Source organism: Lichenostomus cassidix, chromosome 10 (genome assembly GCF_008360975.1).
Source record: "Lichenostomus cassidix isolate B80296 chromosome 10, HeHo_3.0, whole genome shotgun sequence".
Taxonomy (NCBI): Eukaryota; Metazoa; Chordata; class Aves; order Passeriformes; family Meliphagidae; genus Lichenostomus; species Lichenostomus cassidix.
This window is the reverse complement of record NC_139491.1, coordinates 1,941,389-1,961,542: the sequence shown is the minus strand read 5'-3', so window position 1 is coordinate 1,961,542 and position 20,154 is coordinate 1,941,389. Positions and strand designations below refer to the sequence as shown.

The following is a 20,154-nucleotide window of genomic DNA, read 5'->3' as shown; positions in this document are numbered from 1 at the left end:
TCTTGCTGTGCTGTTACAACTGCCTGTTGTTATGACCTTGGCTATTTTTGACAAAGAGATAAAGATGAAATAGGTTCTTGTTCCTAATGACAGCTTGTACAAAACATCCTTTCCAAGGAAAACTGTGTTATCCATATGTATACATTTGGGATCAGGCTATGCCAGACAGCAGCACTATAATCTCTCTCCCCCAGGTGACACAGCAAGAAAGATGGTTTGGCATTATTATGCCAACATCTCTTTAATTACACTTCGGGAAAGTGCTGTGTTTTCTCTCAAAACTAATAACAAATCAAACACTTTGAAAACCACTTTATTTTTTCACTGCAACCTCTGTGTTTGTTTACTTGGAAATTTCTCAACCTGGCACATACAATTTTGGAAGATTCTTGCTTTTAATTCAGGGTTCTTGCCCTGAACTTCCTTTTTCCTACCTGTTGCCCCCTGTTTTGAGAATTCCCTATTAACCAGAAAGATTTCTGCGACCTTCCTCACAATAAAAATTGCTCATGAGGGTCAAAATGGTCTTCAATAAAATTACCTGATTAACATCATGAAAGAAAGATGACCTTATTCCTCCCAGGCCTGATGATTTCAACGAGAGCTTTGTTTAGATTTCACTGAAGTCTTTTTAGTTGTTCCTTCAAAACTAACTCACCAACCACCTAAACACCTATTTAAAGCAGATGAAAAGTCCTACTTGTGTAAGGATAAGCTTAAATTAAGCTGGATGGGGGCCTAAGGGCTTGCAAATACAGATGGCTGTTAGCAAGGCCCAGAAGAGGCCAGGTAACCACCAACAGGCAATTATATCCCCACCAGAACTTCAAACCAGCATATCATACTGTTTGAAGCTAATTGCTTTGAAATAATTGGAAAGGTGAGCAGGTAACTTCACACAGAGTGTTTGCAATTTTGCTTTGTATGTAAAAAACTAACAGTCCAGATTGCATGGACAAAACAGGCATGATTTCATAAAACGAGTTAAAAGGGAAGTGAAAGGTATGCTGTGCTTTTTTTTAAAGGGTTTTCCTTTTAATTTTTAGCATCATTAAAATGCTGAAAACATTTTATTCAAGAGCTTCTTTAGTTAATACCTCATTACTTCTCTTTTTATTGTTATGGTAATCAAGCCTTAATATATTGCAGCTTTATAGCATGAAATCAAGGCTAGGCCTGTGGGCATGGACAGATGTACACCAGCATGCAGTAAAACACAGGTACAGAGACATGCAGAGCTGAATATGGCACTGGGGTTTTTTATAATTGTTTAGCAATTCATCTGAAGTTATTTTAACCTTGACAACAGATGAACTCCAACATGTACTGTGATCAGTCACTGGAAAGCTGCACTGAAAAGCAAGTTTTGTAACTGTTGTCTTGCAGGTTGGGTTCTAGGAAAGCATGAAACCAAGTCTGAGCAAGATGATTAAATTGCTTGCATGACTACAGGCTGTAGCTGTAACTATTCAAAACATTTAATTGAGAGTATTTTAGCCAAGGGAGAATGGTAATAATGCTGGGGAACTGCATTTTACACCAAAACTTTGCCCCTCCATGGGAAACTGGGTGTCAGAATTCAGACCCTCTCCAGGCATAGGCACACCAAAATAGAAAAGCATTTGGGTCTGACCTCTGGTTCTGAAGTGACACTTAGACCTTGTGCTGGAGCTCTGCTTATGGCTGAATTTCACCCATCAAATCAAGTGGAAGTTAGAAATAACTTTTAGAAAGTTATAATGGCCATGTCTGCAGGGTGTTGAAACACTGCAGAAAGAGTGAGTGTGCTTAGATCTTCCCCAAGTAAATGACAACACGCGACCCCCAGTGTCAGGGAGGCTCCACTTCTCAGCAGTGTTTTCAGGAGAGATCATTCAGGAAACCATTCCAGCTCCTGGGAGATTTTCTAAATTTAAAGGGAGTGTTTTGGCTGGCGATCCCTCTCCCAGAGAAAGCACTTCAAACAGCCAACATGAAAAGCAATATGCCTGTGACTGCACAAAATCCCTGATCCTGAGGAATGTGTTGGGAAGTTCTCGAGCCCCACAGGTTTGGGATGGCACCATCCAGCCACCAGCTTCTCCTGAGCACAGCCCTGCAGGAACATCCCAAACAGCTTTTGTCACTGCAAATATGTGACCTTCATTAGCTACCCATTCATGAAGAAACAGGAAGAAAACAGGTGACACATTATTCCGGAAGAAATGAAAATTGTTTCCCACATTATGACTGGATAACAGTGAGACATCACTTAACATGTGGATCATGGATCAGAACAACCTGGTTAACCTCAGTAAGGCAAAGCTCCCAGCTTCTCTCTTTCTTGGAAATACTGGGAGTAACAGTGTGCTGTATTCAGCTGAGCTCTGTTTATTTAAACCTTGGGATGTAAACCAAGTCTCCTACCAATAAAGAGGTCAGTCACCCAAATTCTAGTGTCCAGCACAAAGGGGAGCAGCTCTCAGGTGCAGTAAAAGCTGAATTCCATGAAGCCATTCCCTCCTAGGAGCATTCCACTGGGCTGTGCTTGTGGGATCAGACCTTGGGACAGGAACACGTGTTACCCAGCATATAACAAGTGGAATGAAAGACAATGGGCACTGTAGGCCAGCAAACACACTAATTATATTAATAAAATGAAAGCTTAAATTTTGAAGCTAATCCTGGGCTATCATTTATAAAAGTTAACGGGGCATATTTAATTTAGGAATTGGCTAACGCTTCTCTTTCCACCGCTGAAACCTCATAAATGAAATATACTGGATCCCTGCCCAGTGCGGAAATAAAAGTTATGAATAATGTTTCTATCTCAATCATTGTCAGTGCTTTAATATTCCTAATTACTTTAAAAAGCTAAATATTCAATATAGGAAAAACCTTCTTTTTCTTTTATCTCCACTTGCAAGATTAAGGCAATTTAATAAGAGTCACTGGGTAGTTTTAGTCCACAAGACCATTCTGTACTTTGACATCTTATCCTTTCCTGGCCATTTCTACACAGAATGAAGTGGTTGTTACTCTGTGTGTGCACATGCATATAAATGTATCATCTATATCTGTGTGTCCATATTGTCACAGTATTTTTATTTTTATTATTTTAAAAATCTGTAAGTGTTCACACACTGTACAAATACTCACTGTTAGGTTAAACTAAATCTAGTACTAAGAACCATCAACAGATAAAATGAGTTCCTGAGAATCTGTACAATATTTCACAATTGATGGTATTATTTCTCTTTCTACAAATATTGTTAAAGTTAGATATTCAATATTTTACACTCCCCAGTTTTTCCCTTGTCTACATTCCAGGTAATCCCAAAAGGTAACTTCAAACCCTATGCTCTTTTTTTGCATCCTTGGACTCATATCATCCCAGAATGGTTTGGGTTGGAAAGGACCTTACAGATCATCTCATCCCAACCCCTGCCATGGGCAGAGATGCCACCCCCACACCAGGTTGCTCAGAGTCCTGTCCAGCCTGGCCTGGAACACCCCCAGGACTGGAGCATCCACATCCCCTCTGGATTGAAGTCCTTCCTCCCTGCTCCCTCCCTATTCCCTTTTCTGCTGAAACTGAGGGGACATTCTGCAGAGCTGTTGAGAAAACCCCAGGAACCTGTCTGGGAATCTGCCCCACTGCCTTCAGCCTCTGGTTGTGTTCACCCTCAGGTCCATCTACCTCCCATTCCCTTCACCCTCAGGCACATTTACCCTCCACTCCCTTCTACCCCCTCCCTCTATAGATCCCTTCTCTGTTAGCTTCTTGCCTGGTAACGATGCTTCTTTCCCAAGATCCCAATCAATTTGGGAGAAAGGGAGGAAGACAACACAAAATGAAATATCCCTTCAGTTTCATTTCACAGCATCTCTCCCCATGCAGCTTTATTTACTTGCCTGATGCACAAATTGACTTCATTTAACAAGCTTATTCCTGTTATGTCAATAATGTCTCAGGCCTGTGTTACATCACACTCGGATGTTTGTGCTGCCTGTTCCATTCCAGCATGAACCAACCACTTAAAATCACTGTACCCAATTAAGGGAGTTTAACAAACACAGCTTTGCCAGCTGAAAGAATTGAAAGCCTCAAGTGTGGATTAATTCCCTAGTAAAAGGTGCAGAATGCCCAACTCCCATTTCCCTAACTCTGGCAGTATGGATTTAAGGGATGGATTGTAAGTCAGAAGAGAGAGTCTGGGCTGCCTGAAAAGTCAATGGCAAAACTCCCACTGGCTTGAACAGGACAAGAATTCTATCTGGAGAGAATGTTTTCCAAACAGCTCCTACACTCCACAGAGTATTTCATGAAGAATGTGTCATATTAAAGATTTCAGAGAGAAAAAATTCTTGATAGAGCTCTATTATCTGTATTGGTATCCTAAATAACAGGACCAGAAGCATAAAGAGCATCCTCCACTGCATTTCACATTTCTTTGCAAAACACAACCAAAAAAGTCCAATGTCATTATCCTAAGAAAAGTATTTTCACATATTCATAGAACCACAGAATGGGTTGGTTTGGAAGGGACCTTAAAGGTCATTTTGTTCCAACCCCCACAATAAAATGAATTCTTACAAAATAACCAGCGGATAACCTTCATTTTTCCATTTAAAGCGTCCAACTTGCAAGGCCACTGCTTTATAAGGCCTGCTTTTTAATAGCAACACACATTTTTATCATATTTTGGTATCTTTACTCACCACTTGAGCAATCAGTCCCTCCCCAGCCTGGTTCACAGTGACACGTGTCAGGAGAGACACATCTTCCATGCACACACTCCTCTGTGCACAGTGCTGTTAAGAGGAAACAACACACAGCATTGTAAACACAGTAAGTGGTTGCTAAACATACCCTAAACAATGCCTTAGAGAGCAATATTTTGTTTAAAAATATTAAACAAAGTAAACACGCACAAAAAAATAATTACTTGCAAATTTTAATCACGGCTAAGTGACCAAAATAAAATATAGGTCTCTTGACAGCGATAGATTCATTTGTCACTTCAGCCCTTTGTAATGAAAAACTCGAACACCAGAAACTCCTTTGGTTAGCATTTTTGCTTCATAATAAAGTTTTTACCAAACTGACATTTATTATTATTATATTACAGAACAGCAGCTTCTTATATTGCGCTCAAATTGCAACTGCTCATAAGATAAAATGGAGCTCAGTCTTGAAAGTGTATTAGGATCCAAAATAGACTTGTAAAAAAACAGCTCTAGGAAAATAAATAATTTTACTCCATGATGCAGTGGCTGTAAGTGCAGTTGTGTCTTCTCAAGGTCATCCAGTTTTCCATAGCTACAGTTCTCTGTCTCACTTGTGGAGTATTGGAAGCTCAATATCCTCAAGTTCAAACCAAGACAAACTGGTTGGCTAAGGAAAAGCTCATAGTTTTAGGATTCTCTATTCCTGTGCTGTTTCAGTGTCTGACAGTTTCCAGTGTGTGCCCATCACATACTAAAAACCTTGGAGAGCACTGAATATCTGCTTTAAAGGCTGAATTTTACTGCTCACTACCTTGTTTCCATTTTACCACTTAGGACATTGCCAAAAGCTCAGTGTGTCAGAGATTCAAAGTGGATGGTTAAGTTGGGACACATAATTTCTATCTAGACTAGCATGTGTGAGTTATTAATAAATATGAAGCAGTGGCAGTGAGGTCACTGTATTAAACAGTATGTACATATATATAATATATAGATATCATATACATGATTTAGGTCATATATAACCTATATTTGTACATCCTGTGGTTTAATATCAGATGGGAAATGTGGATGTTGAGTTTACTTAACAAGAACTGGCTGAAGCTGGACTACAAAAGACTTCTTCCAAGACAAAGATGATTCCTTCCTGTCTAAACCAGGGTCAGTAAAGCTGATTTGGGAAGCAGTACGGAAAATGAGTCTGAGTCACCCAATTCCTCTGAAATCAGCCTGCTAAGCTTCTGGGAGTTGCCCTGAGCTGCAGGTGAAACACCTTTTCATTTCCCAGGTATCTCCTGAGCCCAAAGCTCTCCACCACTGCCTTGTAGCTTTGAATGATTCCTGCTACACCTGACATTCCAGTTGGACTCCCAGAGTGGATCACACCTTAGATCACACTCAGGCTGCCATCCAACCTCATGCAATCATTTTGCTGCCTATTCTGTGGCTGGGTCATTGCAGACCAAAGCCACTGAGCTGTTCACAAAATATTTAAATCCAACTTCAAAATGCAGGTGAACTGAGAATAATCCTATGGGACAAACCTTGCTGCTCTTTAGCCAGCAGGTCCCACGTGACCAGTGATTAGAACACTGCCTTGTTAAAACGACTGCAAGATCTTTCTAAATTAATCATTTCCTTTCTACGTTTGCTGCATGTCAAAAATGCAATTTATTCTTTTTTCATATCTTGTGTTTAGACAGTATTGCAGTGGGCATGAAATATTCATAGCTAATCTCTAGTCACTAATTGTCCTAATCTTTTGTGCATTTATTTTACTTGAGTTAGGCTTTCTGGAGACAGTGAGGCATCCTATTCTCCAGCTGTAAGATGAAATTCAGGACAGGATATTAGATAAACAGGATTTTCCAATAAAAATACACACACCTTCATGCAATTATCAAAAATGTCTGGTTATCCAGAACAAGGAGAAGTCCACATATAGAACAGCCACAAACTTATAGGTTGTTATTCAAATGACATTGGGCTAAGAGATACAGGATATGCTGGGCTAAGGATACCTTGGAAATTGTGCCCTGCACTGCTTTAGCTGAGAGAATTTCTCCTGGATGTGACATCCTAGTTTTGTAAGAGATGTGGAAGTCAAACCTGAGATTTTACTGCTGCCCATATGGACATTCACAATAATAAATCACTCTAACATGTAAAATGGGTAGCATTTTCTACCTTTTAACTGAGCCACTTTCTCAGCTCAAGGCAAACCTTGCGAGCAAGAAGGTTGATGGGGGACTAATTCTTTACTGTTCCAAATAACAAAACTCCTCCACATTACTGGTCCAAATTTAGTTGATTTCCATGTGAATTTATCACACCTAACAATGTTAACATAAATATGAAATAATAGTAAATAATTAAGCAGTAAAGTTTCCCTAGTCACTTGTCTAGCTGCAGTCCCACAGGAGGAGTGCAATGTGAGACTTAGCAGCAAGACTCAAGAGAAAATTCCTCATTCTAAAGCACTCAGTGACATGAAAAATAATAAAAAATATATTATAAAGAACTGTATCCTTGTTTTCAGGTGTTCTGAAGTCCCACATCACTGAAAATGACAATATTTAATGAGCAATTACAGATTCAAGTAAGGTGAAGAAGCTTCTTGGAACTGTGGGTTCTCTCATCTCTGGTTGATTAATTGCTAAACAAGTAGCTATGAGCTCAGAGCTCACTAGTGACTAATCCCAGATGTGGGGGTCACAGAAAACCCCCCTTTTTTAAACAGAGAAGCTTTGATAGAAGTAATTTTATTTAAAGTGGCAAACAATCAGACTCCTGTACTGACTGATTCAAATCCGGCTTATAAAGGTCATATTAGGGTACAACTCTAAAGTTTTACCATAGCAAATAAAATTTTGAATTTGTCCTATAAAAGGGAAGCCTTGCCTTACTCAAGTCTTTAGAGTTTAAATTAATTTTTCATTCTATTAACATTCAACATAATAGGATACAATGGTCCCCAAGGCATTCTTCATAATACACTTTGTACAGTGGTTTGCAAATGATCTTACTAGTTAATGGAACTATAAAAATTACTTGCACATAAAGGTCAAGAAAAATAAAGATAAGTATATACTTTGTGACACTGTCCTGTTCAACACTCAGCTAAAGGCCCCTGGAGTAAAGAAAACTTGTACCAATGCAAGGAATATAATTCCTCCTAGAATAATAGCCCCAGCACTTCAACCTTTGGAATTCCAGATTTTTATGTCTGCATTTTCCCTCGACCACTTCACTTGAGCAATCCAGCACCTCATTGATCAGTGTATTATTAGCATTCTTGGCATGAGTTTGACATCAGTTTGTAGTTTGATTCAGCCTGGTAATAAAATGACCTACATCAAAGCCCTGCCAAAATGCCATCTTTGTCGCAATGTGTTTAGCATGAGTTATTTGCCCACATTCAAGGTTACACAGCAACTGCTCCTTATCATGCAATAAAGGCAACAAAGGGGTTCTGTAACAATCCATTTGATGCTTATCACTTACTTTATAATTACAGACCAGGCTTTTTTTAACATATAAGGTCAGTCCTCAGGGAAATAGACCTAAAGATTAAACTCTTTTCACACCTGAAATGGTTGTTAGAGGAATGGATTTCTCCAACACTAGTGCTTATTCTTTAATTGTTGCCCAGAATTTGAATTCAGGTATGATAAATGGTTTGTCTGTGTCTCCTCTCCACAAAGGCATGAAGTGGCTGGAATATTGCAAAGAGGAGAAGAGCTCAGCAGAGCAGACTGGAGAGCACTTCCACTGCAGAGTTCCTTCAGCTGAGGGCACCACAGGGAATTTATCCCAGACAAAAGCAGGGATGGAGAGTTGCTTTGTCTTCCTTGGTTCTGCATTTCTCTGTACAGACCCAAACCCCAACATTGCAGGGTTTAATTTCATTGTTACACACCCTGTGACACCCTGCTCATCACCACATCATCTGAGAGCTGCCACAATCAGCCTCTTTCCCGGAGGTCAAAGTGCATTTAGGGAAGAGTTTCACCCTAGGGGAATAAGTGGAGTGATTTAGCTTGGAAATATTTTGCTACCTTGTCTAAAAATAAAACCTGTGCATTTATTTCACAAAAGACAGAGTCACAAACAACCCAATTTGTGCTTGCACTGGAGTATGGTAGCATTTGCAGTGGCCCTTGGCACCTGGGGGAGTTCACAGCCACCAAACTTCCATCTGCCATTCTCCCACTTTGCCATGCCAGACAAGCAAAATATCTCCACAACAAAGAGCAGGATGGTTACAAAGTGTGAGGAACCCAGAGCAGAAAGCAGAAATGAGGCTCCATGAGCTGTGCTCGCTCACAGCTGTGTGTGCTGCTGGAGAGCTGTGCTGGAGCATTCTGAACACGCTGGAGTTCCCTGGGCTCTGTGGGATTCCTGCCCAGGACCATAGAGCAGCCAGGAGGTGACAGAAAGCATAAATAACTGTAGATACATTATGATAATGGAAAACATTGCTAAATGGAGATATGGATGCTGCTATGAGACACAATGAGAAATTCAGGCACTGGCCTGGAACTGCACAGAATGAACTGGTTTGTTTGGACTGCACATGTGGCACAAGGTCATTGCCTCAAAATATCTTTTTTCTGTCCTACCTCTGCCAGTTTTTCTTCACTATACACTGTTATTGCCCAAACTCTGACCAATTTAATTTATTTTCTGTGAACAAAAGGTAAACCTGCAATTTTTCTTTCATGTTGCTGGTATTTTAACTTCAGGTTATTTAACCAGTTCGCCCCATACCTGATAGCTGTTGGACTAAACAAAGCAGAAATTTAATGGAAAAAGCAATGTTTTCCTTCAATATTTAATATGTGTCCCTGAAACAATTTGGGCCATTTTAGCACATCCCTCCATTCCCTCGTGCCACTTTTAGGGTAAAGAATGATTTTGTCAGGTGAAATAGCTGTTATCTTATGGCCAATGGTTTCAGATAATGCAGCGAGGTCAAAGCAGATGAAAAAAGATGAAAAATATTCTTGCTCCTTATCCATTAGGAATCTGTTCACTCAGAGCCTCTCTGGGTTTTCCATCTTAATGTACTGGCCTGGGTCCAGGTTGTGCTGAGTCCACAATATCAGCTTCATTTGATAAGCCTGCAGTCAGCTTTTGGCTGGATTCTCTCTCACTGTGCTCAGGAAAGGCAGGTTTGATAGCAGAAGAAAGATGACTACAGTTAATGCATCCAGGTAGGTTTTCCTCATTCTTAGATTATTGCTTATTTGTGGAATGGATGATTTCCTCTCTAAATCATTGACTTCCCATCAGGAATCAAGCTGATTTGATGGTTTCCTGGATAATTGTTTCAATGAAGTGGGATAATGGCTCCTTGCATTGCTTAATGTCTATTTCTCTGGTCATCACTCAGGATACATCCATTAATTTATCACCTTGGAAAGCACTTTCATGCAAGGTTTAGCAACTTTCAAAGATGAAGAGATCTCAAAGCCTGCTCAGGCTTTGAGGAATTTATTGTTTCAGTGCATGGCAACCCCTCTTTTTCATCTTCCCATGAAAGTAGCAGTGCAAAATACAAACCCGAGGAGATCAATGTGAGCAAAGGAAAGATGAGACTGATGCAGAGCAGATAACAGCAACAGGTCACAAGATCAGCTCCTTTTCCTGTAGGTGCAATTCCACCACTTCTTAGCAAAAGATTTGGAATGAGAGACTCTGCATCAATGCAATCAGAAGAGGATCAATGGTCTTTCTTGTTGTCTGGGACATGGGGATCTCTGACCATTGCCTCTGAGAGGTATTGATCTGTTCTGGGTTGTGTTATCCTCAGTCCTGACACCCAGCCAAAGCTCAGGGATTAGGCCATGCCAGACATGACTTGTGAATGTCTCAAGTAAAAACACTGTGGGGATACATTTTGAGGATTTTGTCTTTTCCCAAGAGCAGAATCTGACTTATGGTGGTGTCGTCACTGATAAAAGATCAGTAAATCTCTGTATCCATTTGCTGGGAGATGAAGATCTGTTAATAAGCATAAACTCCATGGTAGGTTTCTTACCCTTTCTATTAGCAGGTAAATGACAACTTGGGTTCTGATCACTAACGAGGTGAACACAGGTTTTCCACATCCTTGAGTGTCCCAGGCTTGTGGCATGGACTAGTTTAGGGGTCTTGGAATAATTCCAGCCAGACCTCAGTGTTCCAGACTCCCAGAGCCCTCACAGGAGGAATGCTCAGAGTTAATTGTCACTGGAGGAGCTGGCACTGATGAGAACCTCCTTTAGTCCATGTTGCAAGCTGATGCTTTAGGCCTTACTCTGGGGAGTGGATAGGGGAGTAAACTGTGCCAGGGGAAGGTCAGGGTAGGGAAGAGATTGTCACTTGTTCTGTGTGCCCTGAGAAATGCAAGGTGCTGGAGCACAGTTTGGAATCCCAGTCTGCCTGATTTTGAGGAACAGCTGAGCTGGGGCAGCACATCCCTGAGAAAGGAATGGCATCGCATCAGTGACCATAAAATAGTGACAGTGACAGTGACAGTGACAGTGACAGAGGAGAAGGTGAGAGCCTGCAAAAGGAGAGGTTGGAAGAAATCAAACATTTAACAGACTCTTTGTGGCATTTTGATGCCCCATTGGTTTCGTCTGCTCTGGTGGAGAGAGGGATTGGGAGATAGTATTCACCATTTATTGTCTGAGCAAGAGCTGCAGAGCAGCCTCCTCATGGCAGCAAATGTCAGAGAGCAGGACTGGGGTCAGGAAGCTGAACTGTGCTGTACCTTTGGCTGTGTTAATAACAAATACAGGAGTTGAAAGCACAAAAAGGGATGGTGGGAAGGCACTGAGGGACCCTGAGCACTCAAGTGCATCTGCCCTGCAAAGTGGACAGGTTAGAGGGCTGGGGAAGAGCAGCACTAATCCATTAGTTGGGAGATAAAGTCACAGCTCAGCTCAGCAAACAGAATGGGTGCAGAGGCACGAGGGGGTTCAGTGTACAAAGGAGACACATCCTGCCAGAAGGACAAAGCCTCTGTGCAATGCCTGATCCCAACAGCTCCTCACTAACCCACACTGAGGGAGAGGCCTCAGACTGGGGTCAAAAACATCCACACAGGGACTTCTGCTCAGCCCCAGGGCTCCAGAGGGATCAGGACACTCCAGAGCCTGGGCTTGGTCTTGAGACAAAGACAGAAATTCCTTCTGCAGTTGAAATCCTGACCCTCTAAGGTCATAGTCCCAAATCCCCTACCAATTTTAGAGACTCTGCATCAATGCAATCAGAAGAGGATCAATGGTCTTGTCGTCTGGGACATGGGGATCTCTGACCATTGCCTCAGAGAAAGTGAATTGCCTTCACAGAAATTAAATTGGAGCCCACAGAGAACTCATCAGGGATCAGATGAATATTGATAATTGTTGATCTTTTAAGGCCTGCAACTGATTTTATGCATTTTCTGTCATTGCTTCAAGTAGAAATAATCGTTGTGTTCTGCCATGTTGAGAGTGAAGAGTTACACTGAGATCAATTCTGCTGATCAATGTTCTAATACAATATTATTCTGTGGGACAATTTCAGCATTTAACATTTTCTGGCAAATGATTTCCCATTGCCTCACTCAGGGTTCAAAACAATCATTAGCACTAGTTCAAACTGTTAATGAGGTTAAGGGAGATCCTGAATCAGCAGAGCAGAATCTATGACCCTGGAAAGCTTTTCCCCTCCTGTGCCCTCTGTCCACTCCTTCCATTTTGGTAAATTGACCAACTCTTCCCAGCAATTTGTAGAAAATACATTTTCACTTCTTAATTTTCCACCAGAACTTGATTCATCCAACCAACAAACTTAATTTGTCTGCAAACTGTGCTCTCCGTGGCACCTTTAGAAAGAGCAGCACTATCTTTTTTGAAGCAATGCAGAAATATTAACATTTCCTCTTGGCATGGCCCTTCATTCTCTCTTTACACGACCTAGGAGACCTCACTCCAACAAAACCAAATGCAGGCAAATAGGATTTGCCTGCAGGAAGCTCCAGGTTTTTTGAGGACAGAAGTGCCAAAACCAGTGGAAGTTTTCCCTAATCATTCAGTTCTTAACTTGAGGGGATTTTTTTGTTGTTGCTTGAGGAAATGAGATTCTTGACAGGTTGGGAATAGAGGAGAAGCTTGTACCTAACTGAGATCCCTGGTCCTTCCAGCTTTCCTGCCAGCTTGTGGAGCAGCAGCCAAACCTAGCAGAAGAAGAGAAAGCATAAGCTGCCCCACCAAACTACCTGTGAGGGCAGGTGGCACCAAACCACATTCAACACAGAGGCAGGAATGCCCATTCTCCACTCCTGGGGATCTTGCCTGCAGTCTGAGCTCACCAGGGAGCTGTGCTGGAATGGAAAATGAGCTTCCAGGTGTGAAGCACAGAGCTGGAAATTAGCTAGAATTGGTAAATCACAAACATTTCCATCATAAATAGGCTGGAGGAACACACAGTGCCCTGAGGTGAGGAAGGTGAGAAGCAAATGACACATGGACAGGTGACAAGTGTGGCAGGACTGGGGAAACTCCTCAGCTGGGGGACATTTCCAGCCTCACTATAGAAACTGCACCATACAGTGCCACTGCTTTGCTTCCTGTCACAGCCACTTCTGCTTTCCTCCTGTGCCTGTAGACTCTGAGAGACCAGGAATTTACAGGTTCCAACACTGGCTGAGGAGCTGTTTGATTTAAACACTGAGACAGGAAGCACATGGGAAAATGTCAAAGAAAATGAGCCATTATCAGAAAAAAACCCCCACACATTTATAATTGGAAACATTTCTATCTGGAAATCACCTCAAAATCACAGCACTTGCATATTTTGCTACAGGTTACCCACTCAGGGCATTGAGTGAATTTCTTTGTGTACAAATTCCATCATCCTGTGATATATTTATTTTTAAATCTGGTAGCCTCGCTACATGTCCGTAGTTCTCTGATTGCTGATTTGCCCTGAACTGTGGGTCTCATGCCAAGAAAATTCTATTTTCTGACAGCAAATGACACAGCTCCACTGCTGATTGATTTTCGTAGGTACAGAATGTGTGCTGTGTGTTAGAGTGAGGCTGGGGGCATCAAAAATGTTGTTCCTAAAAGATCAAAAGTAGATGGATGAAGACATCTGGACTACATGACACTTCTGGCTGTCTTTGCTAGGCAATGCAACACTTAATAAAACTCAATTACACAGATGCTCCTAGAAAACTTTTAGTCCTGTGGCAAATTGAATAAACTATGGATGTTTCAAACAAAATATTTTTTCATTTTTATTCCAAAATTTATCAAGTAAATCTAACAACACTTCATTCTTTATTTCTCAGCAAAACAGGGTGAATATGGACAAATTTCTAAAGGCAAATCCATCCTTGAGGCCAGGCAGAGGCCCCAGAGGGCCAACACATTTCAGATTTCATTTCAAATCAAGGCCCACAATGCAAGTGAAGGTGACCCTGCTGAAATCAAGGACAGCCTGTGCTCTGTTTGAAGATCTTGCTCATATATAAGCTACACTGATGTTACTGAGGATGGAATATTTAAATGCAGACTCACTTTTCTCACATTTCAAAAGGAATCACAGCAATGTGTTTCACAGCAGCTTTCTGAAAAGAGCTGCAAAAAGTACAACACAGGAAACCTTTTATGTAATTATAGGGGCTGATTGTCATCTCAAGCCACTCTTTTAAACTTCCTGTCACCAACTCTGGATTGCAGAAGTTCAGCTGATTTAGGATCAAGCCAGTTTCTTGATGTCAAATGTCCAGAGAAACTTTCTATTAATGACACACAGTAAAATGTGCTTTCCAATTCCAAACACAGGTTTTTATTTTTAATCAGAAAGAATCTCTTTATTTGATTGAATTAACATATTTATGGTGTAAATAAATATGCTTTCTGAAGCAAGTCCATGTTCTAGTGGTTTTGCACAAAGATTTCTGGATGTCATAGTAATAAAAGTAAATCATAGCATTCAGAAAGGAAAAATCTTGATAAAAAGAAGGAAACCTTTGGGATTACATAGATTAAGTAGTTCCTCTTGACTACCTGCTTCAGAGAAAGTGAGGTTTCCAAAAGTGAATACCTATGTTAGAAATACCGAGCTTAAGATAAACTATTCAAAAACATTTTGTGATCAAATCTGCAATGGGCTGAAGTTTCATGAAAAATCTCCCCTGGGAGCCTTAAAACTATTATTAAAATGGAGAGTAAGTGCAACAACACAAAATCTGAAGTGGAATGCTGCAATCCCGACACAGAGAGGAAAAGGGAATGCCTGCAGACACAGCTCCAAGCACATCAGGTTCTAAAGGAAGGCTCTGTGGCTGCTAAGGAGAGCTCTGTCCCTGATTAGCCTTTTTGACATCTGATTAATCCCCTTCCCCTGCACTGAGTATCGAGTGTTAACAGATGCTTTTCCAGCCAACACCATCTTCTTTCCCTCAGAACAATTAGGGAACCAGAAATGAAAACTGATTTGCCAACTCTGTGGCAAACATAAAATTTCCATAGTGTGCCCTCTGGGCACCTTTAGTTCACTCCTATGACCCATTCTGCCCTCCCAAACTCTCATCTCCCTTGTCCCATGAAGGATTCAGCAGTTTCCTTTCACTGTCACCCACTTCACTGAAGCAACTCACGAAAATGTCTGGGGAAAGTCCTTTGCTTTGTAAAGCTACAAAAAGAATTAGTGATTCCATATGAAAACACAAACTGAGAGATGGCAGGGATAGGTGGGATATTGGCAAGGAATTGTTCCCGTGAGGGTGGGGAGGCCCTGGCAGAGCAGCTGTGGCTGTCCCTGGATCCCTGGCAGTGTCCAAGGCCAGGTTGGACAGGCTTGGAGCAACCTGGGATGGTGGAAGATGTCCCTGCCCTAGCAGGTGTGGAATGGGATGGGATTTAACCAACCCAAACCATTCCAGGATTCCACGAACTCAACCTGCACATCATTTCTTGCTGTGGGGTGTTAACAGAACTCAGAAATGGTGCACAGCCACAGTTCTCAGCCAAGGTGATGGAAATTGGAGCACTCAGCCTGTTGGATGTCCAGGCTCCTGCTGCAGAAGTTTGGGTTCAATAGGAAGAAGTAATTTCTTTTCCAAAGTCTCAGAGTGATTTTCTGCACAATTTGGCATCTTAATATTTTTACGTTTTGGTCTAAATTATTTATGCTTCAGAGTTGTAAGTATTTTATATTTTAACATAAGTGATTGCTTTCTACAAATTTTCAAGACTTCTTCCATAACAGAGCACTGTCAGGTTGCATTAAGCTCCAGAATAACTGCCTTATTTTTATAGCCTATCATGTCTTCATCAGAAATGAATGCAGTTGCAAAAAAATCCATGGAATGATATATCTTTACTATGGGACATGGAATACATGCCACCAGAAAAAAAAAAAAAACAAAAAAGTTAATTTGGAAATAAAAAGGGAATGACAACCTCTTTAAATTCCCACCCAGTAAATTCCTTCCCAGGAATTACCCAGCATTTGAGAAACCAACATCAGTAAACACAAGTAGATTAACAGAATCATAGAAATCACAGAATCTCAGAGCTGGAAAGGACCCACAAGGACCATTGGATTCCAGCTCCTGGCCCTGCACAGGATCACACCATGTGCCTGGAATGGTATTTCTTATGTCAGGCTCACGTGGTATTCCCTGTGTGAATGCCACTGGTATTGTTCAGAGACACTGCTAAAAGGATGGAATAATTACAGACAGGCATTCCAAAAGTTCCCATAAAAGAAATGCACATTTTGCACAGGAAGATGCTGAAAGCACTGCATACTCTGGGCCAAATTCCATCTGCCAAATGCTTCCAAGCCACTCTCATTCCTGTGCTAGAGGAGATGGGGAGTAGCTGAACTGTAAGTAAGTGCACTCAGGTAGCCAAATGCCTCCTCCTGCCTGCCCAGGTTGCTGTATTTAGGGCATCCATGGCTGTTGCTATAAAAGGCTGTGAGAGCAGAGGGTGGCAGGAGCAAGGCTCACAAACCCTCAGCCAGCCCAGACAACTGCCAGCACCAACTCGTCCTTCCCAAGGTTCTGAACAGAGAGAAAAAGGTTTGAAAAGAGTGGTTCACTCCAGCTTCCAAAGTGCTCCCCTGCCACTACTGAAAGCAAGAGGTGGAAAGGCAAAGAAAACCCATGAGGAGATTTCCTGAGGATCATACTGATGAGTGTTTTAATATCTGCAGCATGGCTGGCTGTGCTGGGCTGGCTGGGATGGGGTTAATTCTCCTCTCAGCTCAGATCACGCTGTGGTTTAGGTTTGTGACCAAACTAACGCTGACCATGCTGCCTCTTCAGGCCCTGCCGAGCAGTGCTGGCACAGCACCGAGGCTCTCTCTGCTCCTCAGGATCAGCCACACTTGTTTCATCTCAATCCACAAGTTTTGTGTCTTTGACTCTTCTTTCCTCTTCTCCCATCCCATGGGACAAAGGGAACAAGGGTAGCTGCGTGGGTCAGTGAGTGAGAAGGATCTGGGGGAACCCACACCCCTGCTGTGTTATCCCTGGTGTCATGTGTTGTCATGTGTCATCACATGTTATCATTCTATTCCAGCACTTCAGCCACCCTTGCAGTAACAGTGATTCCGTTTTTTCCCATTGTCAGTCTGTAAGATGCCCAGAAATGAGGAACAGGGTCACTGGCACTGCCACCTGGCAGTTGGGTGCAGCAGCTCTTTTCTTGCAGGCAAGAAGGAATCTTCCTTATCCAGGTGCCTCACACCTGACTGGTGGCTTCCCAGACATCCAGAGTTGATGTGGGATCTGCTCAGGGGAGGTCACAGCCAGGGGAACACAGAAAAGAAGCAGAGAAGCATCTTTTTCTGCATCTTAAAGGGCATCTTGATTTGGGCAACTTCTTTTCCTCTCTAACTCTCCCTCCTCTTCTCCTCGGCTTTAAAACTTCTTTAGAGCACAAGAGAAATAAATTTATTAATGGGAGAAGGATGTAAAGGATTGATCAAGAAAACAACATGTGGGTTGGAACAAGCTGCCTTTTAAGGTTCCTTCCAACACAAACCTTTCAGTTATTCCAATTTCAATTTTAAACCTGTTCCATTTCACACATTCGTCTTCTTTCAGACCCTATTGATTTCCATAAGTTAACCCAGCTCCCTACTCACTTGGACTACTCATGAACTGCAAACTATTTTGGAGGGGAAACCTTCTGGAATTTTGTGTCTTGATAAGTGGCAAATGCTCTGTATGTCCACATCCTCAGAAGCAGTTTGTTCACCCAAGGGATGCACGTGGTTTTTATTCCGTGCAAGTGAAAGGATCCCAGCAGCACAGGAAGGGTTTGGTCACAAAGCCATAATGGAACCAACTGGTGCCCTGCAGGCCATGCAGGATCAGTGCAGACTGGCATGAAGCACCCTGAGGTGCATCCCAGCAGGAGCTGGAATGGAAAAGGCATCCTGACACAGCCTGGTGGATCTGTGCTGAGTTAGAGCAGCTGGGGACCAGCCTGACTTTGCTGAAAGAGGGCAAATTAATGAACTAAACTTTGCATGGCTCTTTCTTTGAACTCAACAATGAATCACATCTCTGGTTCTTGTGCCTTTTTCTGATCCTGCTGAAGCTCCCAGCCATCCAGGCCATTAGCATGAGCACCATGAGGAACTCTGGATCCAGTGCCTCCTTCTGTGTCTGCGTTCCCAGTGTGCTTTTATACTGATCCAACAGAGACTGCCTAAAGCAGCCAGAAAAGCTTTTTCTGCTACACTAGCAGCAGTCTAAAGCTTTTTCCAACCATAATGCCTGCATAATTTTTCCTCTGATATTTATTAAGCCCCTTGAGACATTATATAGCTTCAGCCATCCCTCCTTTTTAACTTTATGCTATTTTCATTCCTTTCTGCGAAGATTTTGTTTCTCCTCCTTCTCCTGCACTGCTTCCAGAAGTCCTTCCCTTATTTCATTTCTGCAAATCCCACAGAATCCAGAGGCTGACTGCAAACATAAAATGATGGATGGGAGATGAGAACTGACCTTTCCACCTTCCCATCCAGGAGGTCTCTCCAGTGTCTTTAGGCTAAATAGTCACCCACTGGCTTCATCTGTGTCACCAAGTGAGCTGACCTGCTCTGTAGGCTGCTGTCCCTCTGTCCACACTCTCCTGTGCCCCAGGAGCTTCAGAATGAACAAGCAAAGGCCCATTTCCCCTCAGTTTCCCTTCAGATGGGAACAAAGGATTCAAATAATTTTCCCTATGTCCTTCACTGGGAAAAGATGTATGGAGTCATCTCCAATGCATATAAAAGGAGACATTTCAAAGTGTCTCCTACTGTCATTTCAATTCTATAATTAATAACTATATGCAGACAGGCCTTCCACACCATTTTCTCACTTTCACACATCCCAAATCAGACAGAGAAAAAGAATGTCCCCTGATAGGAAGTATCTATGTCCTGCTATAGCATTTTCCCTAATTTAGGTTGCATTATTGATGTACAGAACTCTGTACTTGAATAATGTAACAGTAAGGCTCTCACAGAAAGCACCAGCACCAGCTTTAATGTGTGTCTATAAAGATAAGAAAAATGTATTTTAAAAGTCCAGCAGCTTTCAAACAATATATTTTCAAGTTACAGGAATGCTCACCACAAGGAATTTAAAATTGAGGTGAGAAGGGGGGAGCAACATTTCTTCTAAAATGCTAATGAGCTATTGCCTTATAAAGTGAAAAAAAATCAACACAACTGACGTATGAACAAACATTATGAATATTCAGGAAGGTTAAGCCGCTGATTCAACATTTTCTAACAGTGTACAACTTTCACACTGATCACAGAAGCCATTCTTTCTCCTCTCATCACGAGGACACTCGACTGTGGTGTCGGTGTGCTGCAGGAACATATGCGTGGAATTGCAGGGATTGTAATTCATCCAGATGGCAGGAAGCTCTGGAATTGTTACTCCTATGGTACAGATGTTTAACAATCTAACCATATGGCTCCAATAAGGCAGCCTTGTCAAAGAATACAAAAACTGCACCAGACACACAGCCCTGGAAATGGGAATGCAGTCCTGAGGTAGGAATGTTCATATGGCTCCACTAGAAATGCACACAGCACGCTAGGAAGTTGGCATGGCTATTGGAATTACAGAATTTATGAAACATTATTTAAACCCCTGAAAACAATCAGGCCCCAAATTTGCATAATTTCCCCAAGTCAGCTGTTAAAAGAACATTCCTCATTTCTTTTGAAATCCATTAAAGGCATCAAACAAAGGTGAGTTGAACAGGTGGGTAAATAAATACATGGAAATACAGTCATGTCCCCAAGCTCTGGCCTGAGGGAAATGCCATTTCAGCTAACAAACTCAGATTCAACCAGTGAGACCAACAATTCCTCTAGAAAAGATTTGTCAAAGTCAGAAGCCCTCTGATGCTTGTGACAATCATAATGTGGAAAGCTGAA

General features: G+C 41.9%; 1 protein-coding gene across 7 annotated transcripts in view; it reads right to left on the bottom strand.

The window, feature by feature from the left end:
* The window catches only part of MEGF11 (multiple EGF like domains 11), a 268,537-nt gene that overhangs the window by 164,352 nt on the left and 84,031 nt on the right, over positions 1-20,154 (bottom strand). For all 7 annotated transcript variants that reach the window (XM_085070265.1, XM_085070267.1, XM_085070264.1 and 4 more), the window contains one exon: positions 4,702-4,794. In XM_085070265.1, coding sequence (XP_084926391.1) covers positions 4,702-4,794 — 93 coding nt within the window. The remainder of the gene's footprint in view (positions 1-4,701; positions 4,795-20,154) is intronic.